Source organism: Schistocerca nitens, chromosome 11 (genome assembly GCF_023898315.1).
Source record: "Schistocerca nitens isolate TAMUIC-IGC-003100 chromosome 11, iqSchNite1.1, whole genome shotgun sequence".
Lineage (NCBI taxonomy): Eukaryota > Metazoa > Arthropoda > Insecta > Orthoptera > Acrididae > Schistocerca > Schistocerca nitens.
The window spans coordinates 81,197,277-81,211,201 of NC_064624.1; the positions used below are offsets into that span (position 1 = coordinate 81,197,277).

The 13,925-nt window shown below is 39.0% G+C and overlaps 1 protein-coding gene across 1 annotated transcript in view; it reads right to left on the reverse strand.

Annotated features, from left to right (window-relative positions):
* LOC126212663 (uncharacterized) overlaps positions 1 to 13,925 on the reverse strand; it is a 139,615-nt gene that overhangs the window by 42,699 nt on the left and 82,991 nt on the right. The window contains exons 3-4 of the mRNA XM_049940085.1: positions 11,841 to 11,978; positions 5,119 to 5,235 (exon numbers count right to left, since the gene is read on the reverse strand). Coding sequence (XP_049796042.1) covers positions 5,119 to 5,235; positions 11,841 to 11,978 — 255 coding nt within the window. The remainder of the gene's footprint in view (positions 1 to 5,118; positions 5,236 to 11,840; positions 11,979 to 13,925) is intronic.

The following is a 13,925-nucleotide window of genomic DNA, read 5'->3' on the forward strand; positions in this document are numbered from 1 at the left end:
AACAGTTTATCAACAATTTTGATTTCTTGTTCTCTTATTGTAATTTTGTATACAAATGGTATGTCAGATAGATAATCTGTTTTTTCAAATGATATTCTGAGGCCAATTATCTGTGCTACTTCTTGTAGTGATTTACCTTGCTCAGTTTCTTGAACATTGTTGGCTAGAAGAGCAAGTTTATGAGGAAATCCCAAGCACTTCCAATTCTTATGTCCTTTCTTTGGGTTAGCCTTATAGCATTCTCTCATTATGTATTCCAGTGCACAGTTGAACAGTAATGGTGATAGTCACCGTGTCTTAAGCCAGTTCTTACAAGTAATGGTTCTCAGAAATTCTCCACTAAAGTTTACTTTAATTTGGTACTCGTTAGAGTAAGTCCTATTAATTTAATTCGTTTTGGATGGAGTCCCAGACACCTAAAAGTTTTTAGTATTACAGTTTATGGAAACAGGCATTGGCTTCTTAAATCTACACATGTTATGGCCAGAAGTTTGTTCCATTCCCTGTGGTATGCCATAATCAATTCTAAACTAATGATCTGCTCTGCTCAGCTTCCCCATTGTCTGAAACCTCCTTGGTATTCCCTTAACTCTTGTTCTAGTTGTTCCATGATTCTTCCATATAGCATCTTGGGTAAAATCTTGTATGTGCAGTCTAGTAGGAATTCCCATGTAGTTGTCCAGATTGCTCTTACCTCCTTATTGAGTAGTGGTCGGATGATGGCTGTGGTCCAATGTTCAAGGAATTGTTCTGTTATCCAAATTTTTGTTAGAACCTCGTGTATGCAGGTCTTGATTGCGTCACTTGAATATTTTCACATTTCAACAAAAACCTGATCTCCACATGCCTTATAATTTTTTTCTCGTTTGAAGAGACTTTCTGCTTCTTGGGAAGTGGAGGGATCAAATTTGCTAAGTATGGTTTTAATTTGGGTGTATGTCAATTAGTAACAGTTTTTTGGATTCTTCACAATTAAAAAGTTTATTAAATGCTTTTGCCATGATTTCAGCATTTTCTTCATTACTATTTGCCTTTCTTCCATCATCATCTTTCAGTGTTAGCATAGGGGGGGTTCATACTGTTGTAGTTATTTCCCAAAGATTTTGTACTAGTTCCTGAAATTGGGTTTGTGGTAATTATCTTCTGTAGAGTTTATTATGTCTTTATGGAATCCTCTCTCAATTCTCCTATATTTTGTGTGAATTTTTTGCTTTCATTTTTGAGGTTATGACATTTTCTTCTGTTTTGCGGGTTTGAAACTTTAACCACACTTAGTGTCTTTCTTCATGGAGCCCGCCAAGCATGTTTTTTTGCGAGTTCAAGGAAGCTAGATTCTCAAGTTGTTTCTTGATGTTTCTAGTTGTTCTAGATCATCAGTTACATTTTAAGTAAGCAGTGGCCCTAACCTATGTCTACTCCTCTTAATATTTTAACAGTGTAGATTTTCCTAAGAAAATTTTTGTCTATACAGGCTAGGTCTAGCTACCACTCCCCATTCCTCCAGTCAGAGTGTTTTCTAGTTTTCAGTATATTTGGCTACCTCTTTAAGTATGTAGATTTGAATATAAAGTTGTGTTATTTGTGGAGTTCTACAAGTATATTACCATTCCTGCTTGTAAAGTTATGTAGACTCCATTTTCCAATTATATCTTATATTCCCTTTTCTCAGCTGGGCACTGAAGTCTCTTAAGAAGATTTGTACATTTTTTGTTTTTGTTTTGTTTATTCTGTTCACACTTTGAGAGAATCCCAAAATGTTTTTGTTAGGTTTTTCTTCATTTACAGGAGAATGAGCACTTATAATTGTGCAGGTTTTATTCATTGTTTTAAATGGCAGAGTTGCAATACTTGGTGGTACTATTTGAAAATCAGCAAGTGAATCTATTATTGTAATATTCGCTATAAATACTGTTAAAAATTGCTCATAACTCTCTGGCCTGGTTTCCCGTTATAAATCCTACACCCTCAGGATTCGAATGGGTCCTCTATTGTGTTTCTCATTTCTTGGAGTCCTGCTGTTAAAATTTTGTTTCTTTGTTTAACTCATCAGTGAAATTCTTGAGTTTTCAAGCAGTGAGTTTATGTTGTGTTCTGCTATATAATTTATTTGTTCACATTGAATCTTCTTTTGTGAGTCTGTGTGCATTGGAGCAATTGAAAACGCTCCAATTCATTGCTATCTTCTAATTGGCTGTAGCATTTAACTGGTTTTCTGGGCAGAATGGTATTTTTTCCTAACAGACCCTTACATATTTGACTGTCAAAGGTAATGAACCTTAGCTGGAGCTAGCTCCAATTTACAACTACAGTTGTTACCTACAGAGTAGTGTTTAGTCCACGAGAGCTATTTTATTTCACTCAAGCCTACCAGTAAGCTGATCAGCACCCCCTACCTCCCACCTGGAACACATCGTGTAGGAGTATCACCTCTCCTCCTGCTACGGCAACAAGGTAGGCTAGTGTAACAAGAAGAAATATTAAGTCTAACATAAACACACAGAAACAGAGTTTTTATCTTGGAAAATGAAATCATCAATTTACCCCAGGAGCTGTAAAAGGAAATAAATGATCAGCGTGATTTAGTTCACAGTGAAATTGACGAACATTTTAAAGCTGTACGTACAAATTCGAGAACAGTACGCGAGGACATCTCTAATACAAAAGAAAGGGTTGAGATACTTGACCGAGATAGGGGATTCTATGAAATTTGGAGTCCTCATACCACCTTACCTGCCTCGGAGGAACAATTGTAAGAGTTCGTACAAAAAAAAGGTACAGGAAATAACTGATTCCTCTTTCACACTTACTTCTACCAGCAAGTCTAATTCCAATTAACAGGATTTGCAGAAAATCTGGGAGAAGTTAGGAAAAAGCATAAAAGGAGCTACGGAAAAAAACTATGGTCTGCCAAAATAGTACAGGAAATCTGAAAGAATTGTTACAACAACTTCAATCAGGGATGGGTACGAACTTGGCAAACCAATTTCCAAAGTTTAAATCAGATGGAGAAGCAGAACATAAATATTTTTACTTGCTTTTTCAGGGCTTTTCTTAAGAACCGGGAAGACCAAAGAAAAATAGATTTGCACCACACAACAGATAACAGTAACAACAAATAAAACAATAACTACAACAATTTCGAAATAATCACTACAACCATAAAGATTAGATTAGATTAGTTTCTTGTTCCAAGGATCCGTGTTGAGGAGATCCTCGTGGATGTGGAACATGTCACATAAAAAAAAAAAAAAATAAAATAAAATAAAAAAAAAATCCTGAAATAACAATACTAATAGTATGAATATATACAATACATCATTTGTTTCTATTAAAAATTTCGTCAATGGAGTAGAAGGAGTTGGCCACTAGTAAGTCTTTCAGGCTCCTTTTAAACTGTTCTTTATTTGTAACTAAAGTTTTTATGTTTGCTGGCAAATTATTGAAGGTGAGTGTTCCTGGGTAGTGGACACCTTTTTGAACTAAAGTACGTGCTTTTAAGTCCTTGTGCAGATAATTTTTGTTCCTGGTATTGAATGTATGAACTGAGCTGTTTGTTGGAAAAAGAGATATATTATTTAGGACAAATTTCATTAAGGAGTAAATATACTGAGAGGCAGTAGTTAGTATACCCAGTTCTTTGAAGAGGTTTCTACAAGATGTCCGTGAATTTACTCCACAAATAATACGTATTACACGCTTTTGGACTCTGAAAACTTTTGTTTGACTTTAAGAGTTACCCCAAAATATTATACCATATCACATTATGGAAGGAAAGTAGGCAAAGTATGCAAGCTTTTTCACTATTATGTCGCCTATGTCTGCTAACACTCGAATTGCAAACACAGACTTGTTAAGGCGTTTCTGCAGTTCTGTGGTGTGCTCTTCCCAACTGATTTTATTATCAAGTTGTAATCCCAGGAATTTAAGACTGTCAACCTCTTCTATCTGCTCTTCTTCGTACTTAATGCATATGCTGGGTGGAAACCTCTTACAGGTTCTGAACTGCACATAGTGAGTCTTTTCGAAGTTTAATGTCAGTGAGTTGGCTTTAAACCATTTATTAATATTCATGAAAATATCACTAGCGGATCTCTCTAGAACTACACTCGACATACTATTATTTATTGCAATACTTGTGTCATCTGCAAAAAAAAACGAACTCTGCTTCTGGCAGTGTAACTGATGAGAGATCATTAATGTACACAAGAAAAATCAATGGCCCTAAGATGGATCCCTGTGGGACACCACATGTAATTTCTTCCCATTCTGATGAGGACTGATGACTTAATTCACTAGTCTGTTGCACTGACACCCTTTGTTTCCTGTTAGCGAGGTATGACTTGAACCATTTTGCAGCACTGCCCGTGACACCATAGAATTCTAATTTATTTAAAAGGATGTTGTGGTTTACACAATCGAATGCCTTTGACAAATCACAGAAAATACCTGCTGCCTGTAACTTGTTATTTACTGAATTAAGTACATTTTCACCGTAGGTGTAAATAGCCTTTTCGATATCAGAACCCTTCAGAAATCCAAACTGTGTTCTTGATAATATGTTATTTGTGGTCAGATGGTTGAGAAGTTGCCTGTACATTACTTTTTCTAAAATTTTTGAGAATGCTGGCAAAAGTGAAATCGGTCTGTAGTTTGATGGCATCCCTTTATCCCGTTTCTTGAATAGAGGCTTAACATCTGCATATTTCAGCCAGTCAGGAAATGTCCCAGTTATAAGTGACTGGTTACCCAAGTAACTTAGAATTGTACTAAACTCACAAAAATGAACACACAGTGCCAGGCTGCCACAATGACGCAGGACAGCAGTCTGTCTTAAACTGTAGCACAATGCTAGTAGGAAGAGTTGTGTGGTGGCAGTGTGAAGGTTTGCTAACTTCAAGTGTTTGCTGCGGCTATAGGTCTTGTGGGACTCGGGAAAATGGTCTGTGTCCCCTATGTCGGCTTCCCCTCTATTACTTCCGCCTTAGCTTTCAATCCTAAAGTAATTTTTAACATATTAAGTTAGCAAATACCTATTTGTACATGTTCTGTAATGCTATACTGTAGCAACAATAAAACAACTGCGATTTTGAAAAGTGAATACTCAATTTGTATTCTTACCTGGACAGGAGTACCTGAAACGGCAGGCTCTGGAAATTTCTGCCCATCCTCCACATCGGCACACACTTCCACAGCGGCCTTAGCGTTGTCGCCCTCGAGCTCCGATGGGCTTTCCACCTACGAGATACCACAATAATACATCACTCACAGGACACGTAATGGGAGCACCTATCACTGATCTTAAATCAGATATAATCGAGGTATCACACAAGTATGACCTGAAGTAACATTGTCGAAGTACTTCAACCACTCTGTGCACCTTTTATACGTCACTAGCGAACCCGGCAATGCTTCGCAATTGCTAAATACACTATGTGATGGAAAGTACCCAGACACCCCCAAAAACAAACTTTTTCATATTAGGAGCACTGTGCTGCCACATACAGCCAGGTACTCCATATCAATGACCTCGGTAGTCATTAGACATGGTGAGAGACCAGAACGGGGCGGTCGGTGGGACTCACGGACTTCGAACGTGGTCAGGTGATTGGGTGTCAGTTGTGTCGTACATCTGTACGTGAGATTTTCACACTCCTAAATATCCCTATGTCCACAGTTCCGATGCGATAGTGAAGTGGAAACGTGAAGGAACACGTTGTAGCATTACACGGGTAGTCGTCCGAGTAGCCCACGAAATCTTTAAGCAATAATCTTGTCGGGATGTCCATTAAAGTCAGATATACTTTCTGTCACGTAAGAGTAGGAGAGTCAAAATAGGTAGTAACGCGTGACATCATCTCAAGTCGAGATTTTTTTTTTTTTTTTTTTTTTTTTTTTTTTTTTTTTTTTTTTTTTTGTGGTGCAATCTTTGCAGAGCGATTGACACTGTATAACAATCAATATGTAATGAGGGTTTTTTTTTTTTTTTTGGAGCACAGCAGATTACAATGCTGCGTTATGCATGATTTTTTTTTTTTCGAAAAAGGTAATAACTTCCGAGGTGGTCACGTGCGCGGATAAATTGTAATCGAGTGCGGGTCCTCTTTGATTTTAAAGAATTGATCTAAAACTGATAATGCATAATCTGGACCTGGTTTGGAAAACATTCTAGAGAGCCACGGCCAAACTTTGTTATAAACATATCGCGTGTGGACTTTGAAATAATGGCGCGAAGTGTGAGATACGCGGTAGGCTATCGCACGTTATAGTCACGTGAAGGATTAATTGATACTCCCCATAATTTTTTGACATTAACTTGGTAATAATTATTAAAGAATTATTGGAGGTTATAGTAATCGTTCAATCGTTCTTGGTGCTTGCAGTAAATGGGGTTTGATTTACTGTTTGAATACGGCATATTTACGGTGTGAATACGACATATATTAATCACGAAATAGTCAATTGATTGATACGTTGGTTAGCAACCAATAAACATATTGTAATGGAATTACCGGAATGATCATGTCAATCATTGGTGACCACCACACACACACACACACACACACACACACACACACACACACACACACACACACACACACAGAAAAGTTTCAGCTTCAGTCACTAATCTCCCCAAAATGGAGATGAGGGTGACAGACATAGCACTATGTCATCGTGATCAACCACATGTGTGCCCCTTTCTCCCTCCCTTTTGTCGAAAACCCTGAGATATAGCCGCGGCACGACGAAGGAAGAGTGTTCGGACAGCAGAGGAGAAAAGAAAAAAACGATGACGACGGAGCAAGAGAGAGAAAGAAGGGGAGGGGACATCACAACATACAGCACAAAAGCGTACAGGCCAACCTCGTCCGCTGACTGACAGACACCGCTGACAGTTGAAGAGGGTCGTAATGTATAATAGGCAGACACCTATCCGGACCGTCGCACAAGAATTCCAGACTGCATCAGGATCCACTGCAAGTCCTATGACAGTTAGGTGGGAGGTGAGAAAACTTGGCTTTCATTGACGAGCGGTTGCTCATAAGCCACACGTCACACCGGTAAATGCAAACAACGCATCGCTCGGTTACAAATGAAACCACTGCACACTAAATGCGGTGGCTTCAAATGAGACCACCACCATAAACTTCATTACTTTCCGTGATAGGGCACAAAACAGTTCCTTCCTGCTGGTAAACACAACTTGGCAGCAAGAACATGTCCATCTGTTTCTATGTGGATTACTTTTTGTGCTGCAGCGTACACATCGCCTCGATGTGCCATGTACTGGCAGATGTTTCGATTCTGTTGTGTGTTTTTCCACTGGAACAACAGTTTTACACTTTTTGGCACATAGTTCAGATGATGCGCTTGGGCGACCAGGACTGTCTTTGAAAACACTGGATCCTACAAGGCCAACTACAACACACTGCCGAAATTCCTTTAGCTTTTTCTTTTCATTCTGCTTGGTTAGTCGAAATAATATAAATGCATTTCCAATAGAAATATCAATCGTATACAAAAATAGTCTGAACCACCAGCATCTAGATTTTCTGTTAATTGCATAGAAACTATTCATTATGTCCACTTTATCCACACATCCCATGCTCGAATTATAAGATTTAACTATCTGTGGGCAAGGTATTTTTGTAATTGTGCCATCCTTTTCTTTCTTACCGACTTCTTTCAAAGTTACAGGTGAGTCAATTGTTGATAGTAACGTGACAACACGTTTATCTTTCTATTTCATGAATGCAATCACATCAGAACGAACTGACCAGTCACTTTCTCCTCTTCGCAACTCTTTGTCCGGTTACAGAGGAGGAAGTCGTTTTCTGTGGGCTCTAATGGTACCACAGGCTAGGAAACCATCAAGTTTTAGTGTCTGCAAAAGTGGAACACTAGGAAAAAATTGTCAAAATATATGTGATATCCTTTACCTTCTAAACCTTTACACAAATTTTTTACAATCCTCTCTCCCAAACATTTCTAAACTGCACCATCTCATTTTCCCAGTATATACCTCAAAATTGCAATTATATCCCATTTTGTCAGCTCTGACCCATATCTTGTACCCTCTCATGATGGGCTTTTGAGGCATATACTGTTTGAATGATATTCGCCCTTTGAATTTCACCATGCATTTTTCAACAGATTGCTCCTTAGTTGGAGCATAACATTCTTTGAACCTTGTCAGTAATTGCTTTATTAGTGGTCGAATTTTATACAATTTGTCGTAACATTTATTCCCTTTTTGTGGCATAAGGGCATTGTCATTTACATGTATATGAGATAAAATGCAGCTGAATCTTTTCAATGACATAAGTGAAGAAATGTACAGATCTCTGAGTTCGTTGTGTGATGACCAGCAATCACGATATGCACAAGGTTGTTTGATACCCATTAGAATATTTATAGCCACAAACACCTTGAGTTCATCTTTTTCAAGAGCTCAGTAATTCTTACCTTTCTGAGTCACATAAAGATTAGTCTGGAATACTATGAATTCCAGCATATTGTCCCCAAATAGAAATAAAAAAAAAAAAAAAATCAACTGGCAGCATACCTTCACCTTCAGTTTTCAGTTTTCCTTTGACACCAACTTCCCCTAAAAAAATCGACAGAATGCATTGTACTGTCATCCCTTGCCCATTCACAGACCTTATTAGTGGCATGTTATCTTCAGAACTGAAACTGTGATCACTGTCATTTTCAGAACTATTATCACTTTCAGAAACAACACTAGATATCACTGGTCTTGGCACCAGTGAAACAAGATCACTGTCTTCAGCCAAAATATCACTTTCATTATCAATGGTACTGTCAATCTCAGAGTCCACATCCGAAGGAATTTCTTTTAAAAGACACGCCAGAACTACTTCATCCTTTAATTTGCGAGAAAACATTTTGCGAAACTAAAATTAATAATAATAATAATAATAATAAAAATAAGCTTCTAATACTACCCCTGCAGCCGCAGTGATTTCAAACGAAACCACCAGAGTAAATACGGAAAAAGTACATGATTTTCATTATTGTTGCAATACATATAGCATGTACTTATATAAGTATTATGAATTTATTGCATGTGTGAAACTTACATTTCAAAGACAAATTCAATCATCAATCAAGAAAAAGAGAACCAGCACAACACAAACAAAAATGGCACTTGTACTTGAATCGCTAACTGCAGCCACATGAGAAATATTGGCGTAGTTCAAATTTTCATCGCTAGATGGCAGCACCATCTACGTCCAGAAGCGTGGTTAAGAATGTAGCCACTGTGCTCTTGCCACAAAATCAAATGAAACCACACCGTCACAAAGGGTTAAAGACCACATTTACCAATCTGAAAATTACTTTCAAAAAAATTAAGAAATAAATAACAAAATAATCCAAGAGGGAGGCCAATGTTGACCGACGTGTGCGAATGTTCATTTACAAGGATATACATCTCCGTTTACATCTATACTCTGCAAATCACCATGAGGTGCATGGCGGGGGGTGTGTCCCATTGTACTGGTTATTAGGGTTTTTTTCTGTTCCATTCACATATGGAGCACAGGAAGAATGACAAGAGTGCCTCTGTGCATGCAGTAATTATTCTAATATTATCTTCATGATTTCTATGTGAGCCATACATAGGGGGTTGTAGTAAATTCCTAGAGTAATCATTAAAAGCCAGTTCTTGAAACTTTGTTCACAGACTTTTTCAGTACAGTTTACATCTACCTTCAAGAGTCTTCCAGCTCAGTTCCTTCAATATCTCTGTGACACTCTCCCATGGATGAAACAAATCCGCGACCATTCGTGCTGCCCTTCTCTGTATATGTTCAACATCCCTTGTTAGTCCTATCTGGTACGAGTCCTACACACTTGTGCAATATTCTAGAACCAGTCGCTCGAGTGATTTGTAAGCAATTTCCTTTGTAGACTAATGCACTTACGCAGTACTCTGCCAATAAACCGAAGTCTACCGAAGTGAACCTTTTGTTATCATTCCATTTCATATCCCTACAAAGTGTTCCATCCATGCATTTGAGTTGGTCGATTCTAAATGTGACTCACTAACATTACAGTCACGGGATACTATGCTGCTCGTTTTTGTGAAGTGCACAATTTTACATTTCTGAACATTTAAAGCAGGTTTCCAATCTCTGTACCACTTGCACGTCTTATTAAGATCTGACAGAATATTTATGCAGCTTCTTTCAGATAGTACTTCATTAAAGATAACTGCATCAATTGCAAAATACCTGATTTTATTAATAATGTCTGCAAGATCATTAATTTACAACATTAACATCAAGGATACCAACACACTTCCCTGGGGCATACCCAACGTTACTTCTACATCTGACTATGACTCTCCATGCAAGATAACATGCTACATCCACCCTATCAAAAAGTGCTCAATCCAGTCACAAATTTCACACGAGACCCCATATGATAGTACTTTTGACAATAAGCATGGGTGTGGTATTGAGAAAACTGATTTTTGGAAATCGAGAAACAAGGCATTTATATGGTTGCCTCATCCAAAGCTTTCAGTATGTCATGTGAGAAAGTGCAAGTTGGGTTTAACATGATAGATGTTTTTGAAATCCGTGTTGGTTGCTATTGAAAAGGTCATTCTGTTCAAGATACCTCATTATGTTTGGGCTCAGAATATGTTCTAAGATTCTACAACAAAACGATGTCAGGTACACTGGACGGTAGTTTTGTGGATCACTTCTACTACCCTTCTAGTACACAGGTGTGACCTTTCCACAAATTGTTTTTTTGTTCAAGGGATCTATGATAGATCATAGTTAGACAAGGGACTAACTCAGCTGCAAATTAAGGATAGAATCTGACAGGGATACTGTTGGGCCTTGGAGCTACATTCAATTTTAACAATTTCAGCTGTTTCCCCAACACCACTGACACTAATACTTACTCCATTCATCTTTTCATTGGTATAACGATTAAATTGGGGCTATTGTCCTACGTTTTCCTTTGTAAAGGAACATTTGAAATTGGATTGAAGAATTTCAGCTTCTGCTACCCTCAGTTTCAATTCCAGTCTCATTCACTAGGGACTCAACATTAACTTCGGTGGCACTAACAGCTTGTTTGTACAACCAGAATTTTTCTGGTTTCTGTGAAGGATCACTTGACAATATTCTGCTACGGTAGTCCTTGAACACACCACATGTTGCTCTCTTGACAACCAAATGTATTTCATTCAGTATCTGTCTGTCTATTGCCCTACACTTTGTTTTACACGTATTATGCAGTAATCTCTGATTCGTCAGAATTTCTTTTTTTATGGCGAGTGTATACTATGGAGGGTCCCTTCCATTATGGACTGTTCTTCTGAGTACTATCCAGTGCATTTTATTGTATGGAACTGGGGACCTAGAAACGACGGCGAGGCTTCGTCCCCGCCGAAGCCCGCAGTTGTACACAACCCCACAACAGGCTACAGCAGTCCACTCACCCCACCACCGCCCCACACCAAACCCAGGGTTATTGTGCAGTTTTTCTCAGAAAAAAATGACACGAAACAATCCCTTATATGTGAGCTGTAAGATACTATTTTTAGCGAAAATGCAGATGATTCTGTCTGTATCAAAAATATGAAACAATGTGGCTGACACTACTCCAGAGATGTGGAGTCAGTAAGAAGATCAACACAGTGTGTCATCGTAAGCTTTTATAAGGAAGGGAATTGCGACAACTTGTTTATCAGTACGGTTTTTGCTTCTACACACAAAAAATCTTACCATTTACATTATGTCAGTTTGAGTACATATCAAGTAACAGCTGGATTATTAGTGTTCAATTTCCAATTTCCTCACCAAAATAGGGGTTCTCGGTATGCCGGCAGTGGCGGATCTGGGATCATCCAACTGCCTTCTATGTTGGTGGTTATCATCCACTGTCTCTACATCTGCCTCAGCAGACACGTGGCTGAGTGCGGCCGATTTGAACAGCACCTGAAATCCACATATTACACAGTTATATCAGACTGCTCATAAGTGATGGGAAAAATGACAAATAACAAACACAGATAAAAATTGTTCTTTATTTGTGTAACTATAATGAAATATAAAACACTCTGATGATATCTTTGTCTCATTAGAGGTATAATTAAACCCTCTCGCATGCGACACCTCATTAAGTTTCTGTACACGGTACGGTATGCACTGCACATGCGCAGGGGATTACAAAGCAACTGCGGCTTTCCAACAGCCACTGATGTCACAGGCTCGTGACAAATTGACACGTGGCTGATGTTCTGCTCCGCAGAAGTGACACATTGAGCAGTAGGAGACACTGGTCCTCAAACCACAGCTTACACACGAGAGGCACAAAGCTGTCGAGTGCTAGCTGCACGCGTGACTCAAGTGTGGTGCTTGACCAACACAACTCAGACACTGCGACTTCTAATCATATGCGGGCCTATGGGGTATCGTCTCAGTTGTGTGACTGGATTCGTGATTTCCTGTCAGGAAGGTCGCAATTCGTAGTAGTAGACGGCAAATCATTGAGTAAAACTGAAGTGATATCAGGTGTTCCCCAGGGAAGCGTCCTGGGACCTCTGCTGTTCCTGATCTATATAAATGGCCTGGGTGACAATCTGAGCAGTTCTCTTAGGTTGATCGCAGATGATGCTGTAATTTACCGTCTAGTAAGGTCATCCGAAGACCAGTATCAGTTGCAAAGCCATTCAGAAAAGATTGCTGTATGGTGTGGCAGTTGATGCTAAATAACGAAAAGTGTGAGGTGATCCACATGAGTTCCAAAAGAAATCCGTTGGAATTCGATTACTCGATAAATAGTAAAATTCTCAAGGCTGTCAATTCAACTAAGTATCTGGGTGTTAAAATTACGAACAACTTCGGTTGGAAAGACCACATAGATAATATTGTGGGGTAAGCGAGCCAAAGGTTGCGTTTCATTGGCAGGACACTTAGAAGATGCAACAAGTCCACTAAATAGACAGCTTGCACTACACTCGTTCGTCCTCTGTTAGAATATTGCTGCGCGGTGTGGGATCCTTACCAGCTGGGATTGACGGAGGACATCGAAAGGGTGCAAAAAAGGGCAGCTCGTTTTGTATGACGTAATAGGGGACAGAGTGTGGCAGATATGATACGCAAGTTGGAATGGAAGTCATTAAAGCAAAGACGTTTTTCGTCGCGGCGAGATCTATTTACGAAATTTCAGTCACCAACTTTCTCTTCCGAATGCGAAAATATTTTGTTGAGCCCAACCTACATAGGTAGGAATGATCATCAAAATAAAATAAGAGCTCGAACAGAAAGGTTTAGGTGTTCGTTTTTCCCGCGCGCTGTTCGGGAGTGGAATGGTAGAGAGATAGTATGATTGTGGCTCGATGAACCCTCTGCCAAACACTTAAATGTGAATTGCAGAGTAATCATGTAGATGTAGATATGACATGTCTTACAGAATTCACACCACACAGTCACATAAAGTGACTACAACTGCTCTTCATGTATATCACACAGTTTAACAGTATCCGAAATTTGGCAATTCTGTGCATTCACTGCACCCTCTAACTTTAACTGTGCCTCATCTCCCCAGAGAATATTGCCCGGCCACGTCATCAACTGCAATCCGTGCCAGAAACGGAAAAGCAAATTCTGTGCTGCTGTGGAAGATGTGATTTCAGCTGATACACCATCTGGGTCTTGTACTAGTACCAGTGCAAAACAGACAGAAAAAGTTTCTGTGCTGCTTACTATAGGGTGGGCAATTCTTGCGACACTGCACAAGCATTAGCTGCATGATCAATAACAGCTACAGCAATCTCATCAATAACTTCCACCAGGATAGAGCATCTTCCTCTTTCAGATCACATGCCGAGCTCAACCTTGTTTTCAAATTTTGTCAACGTCACCTTTAAATAATCTAGCGAC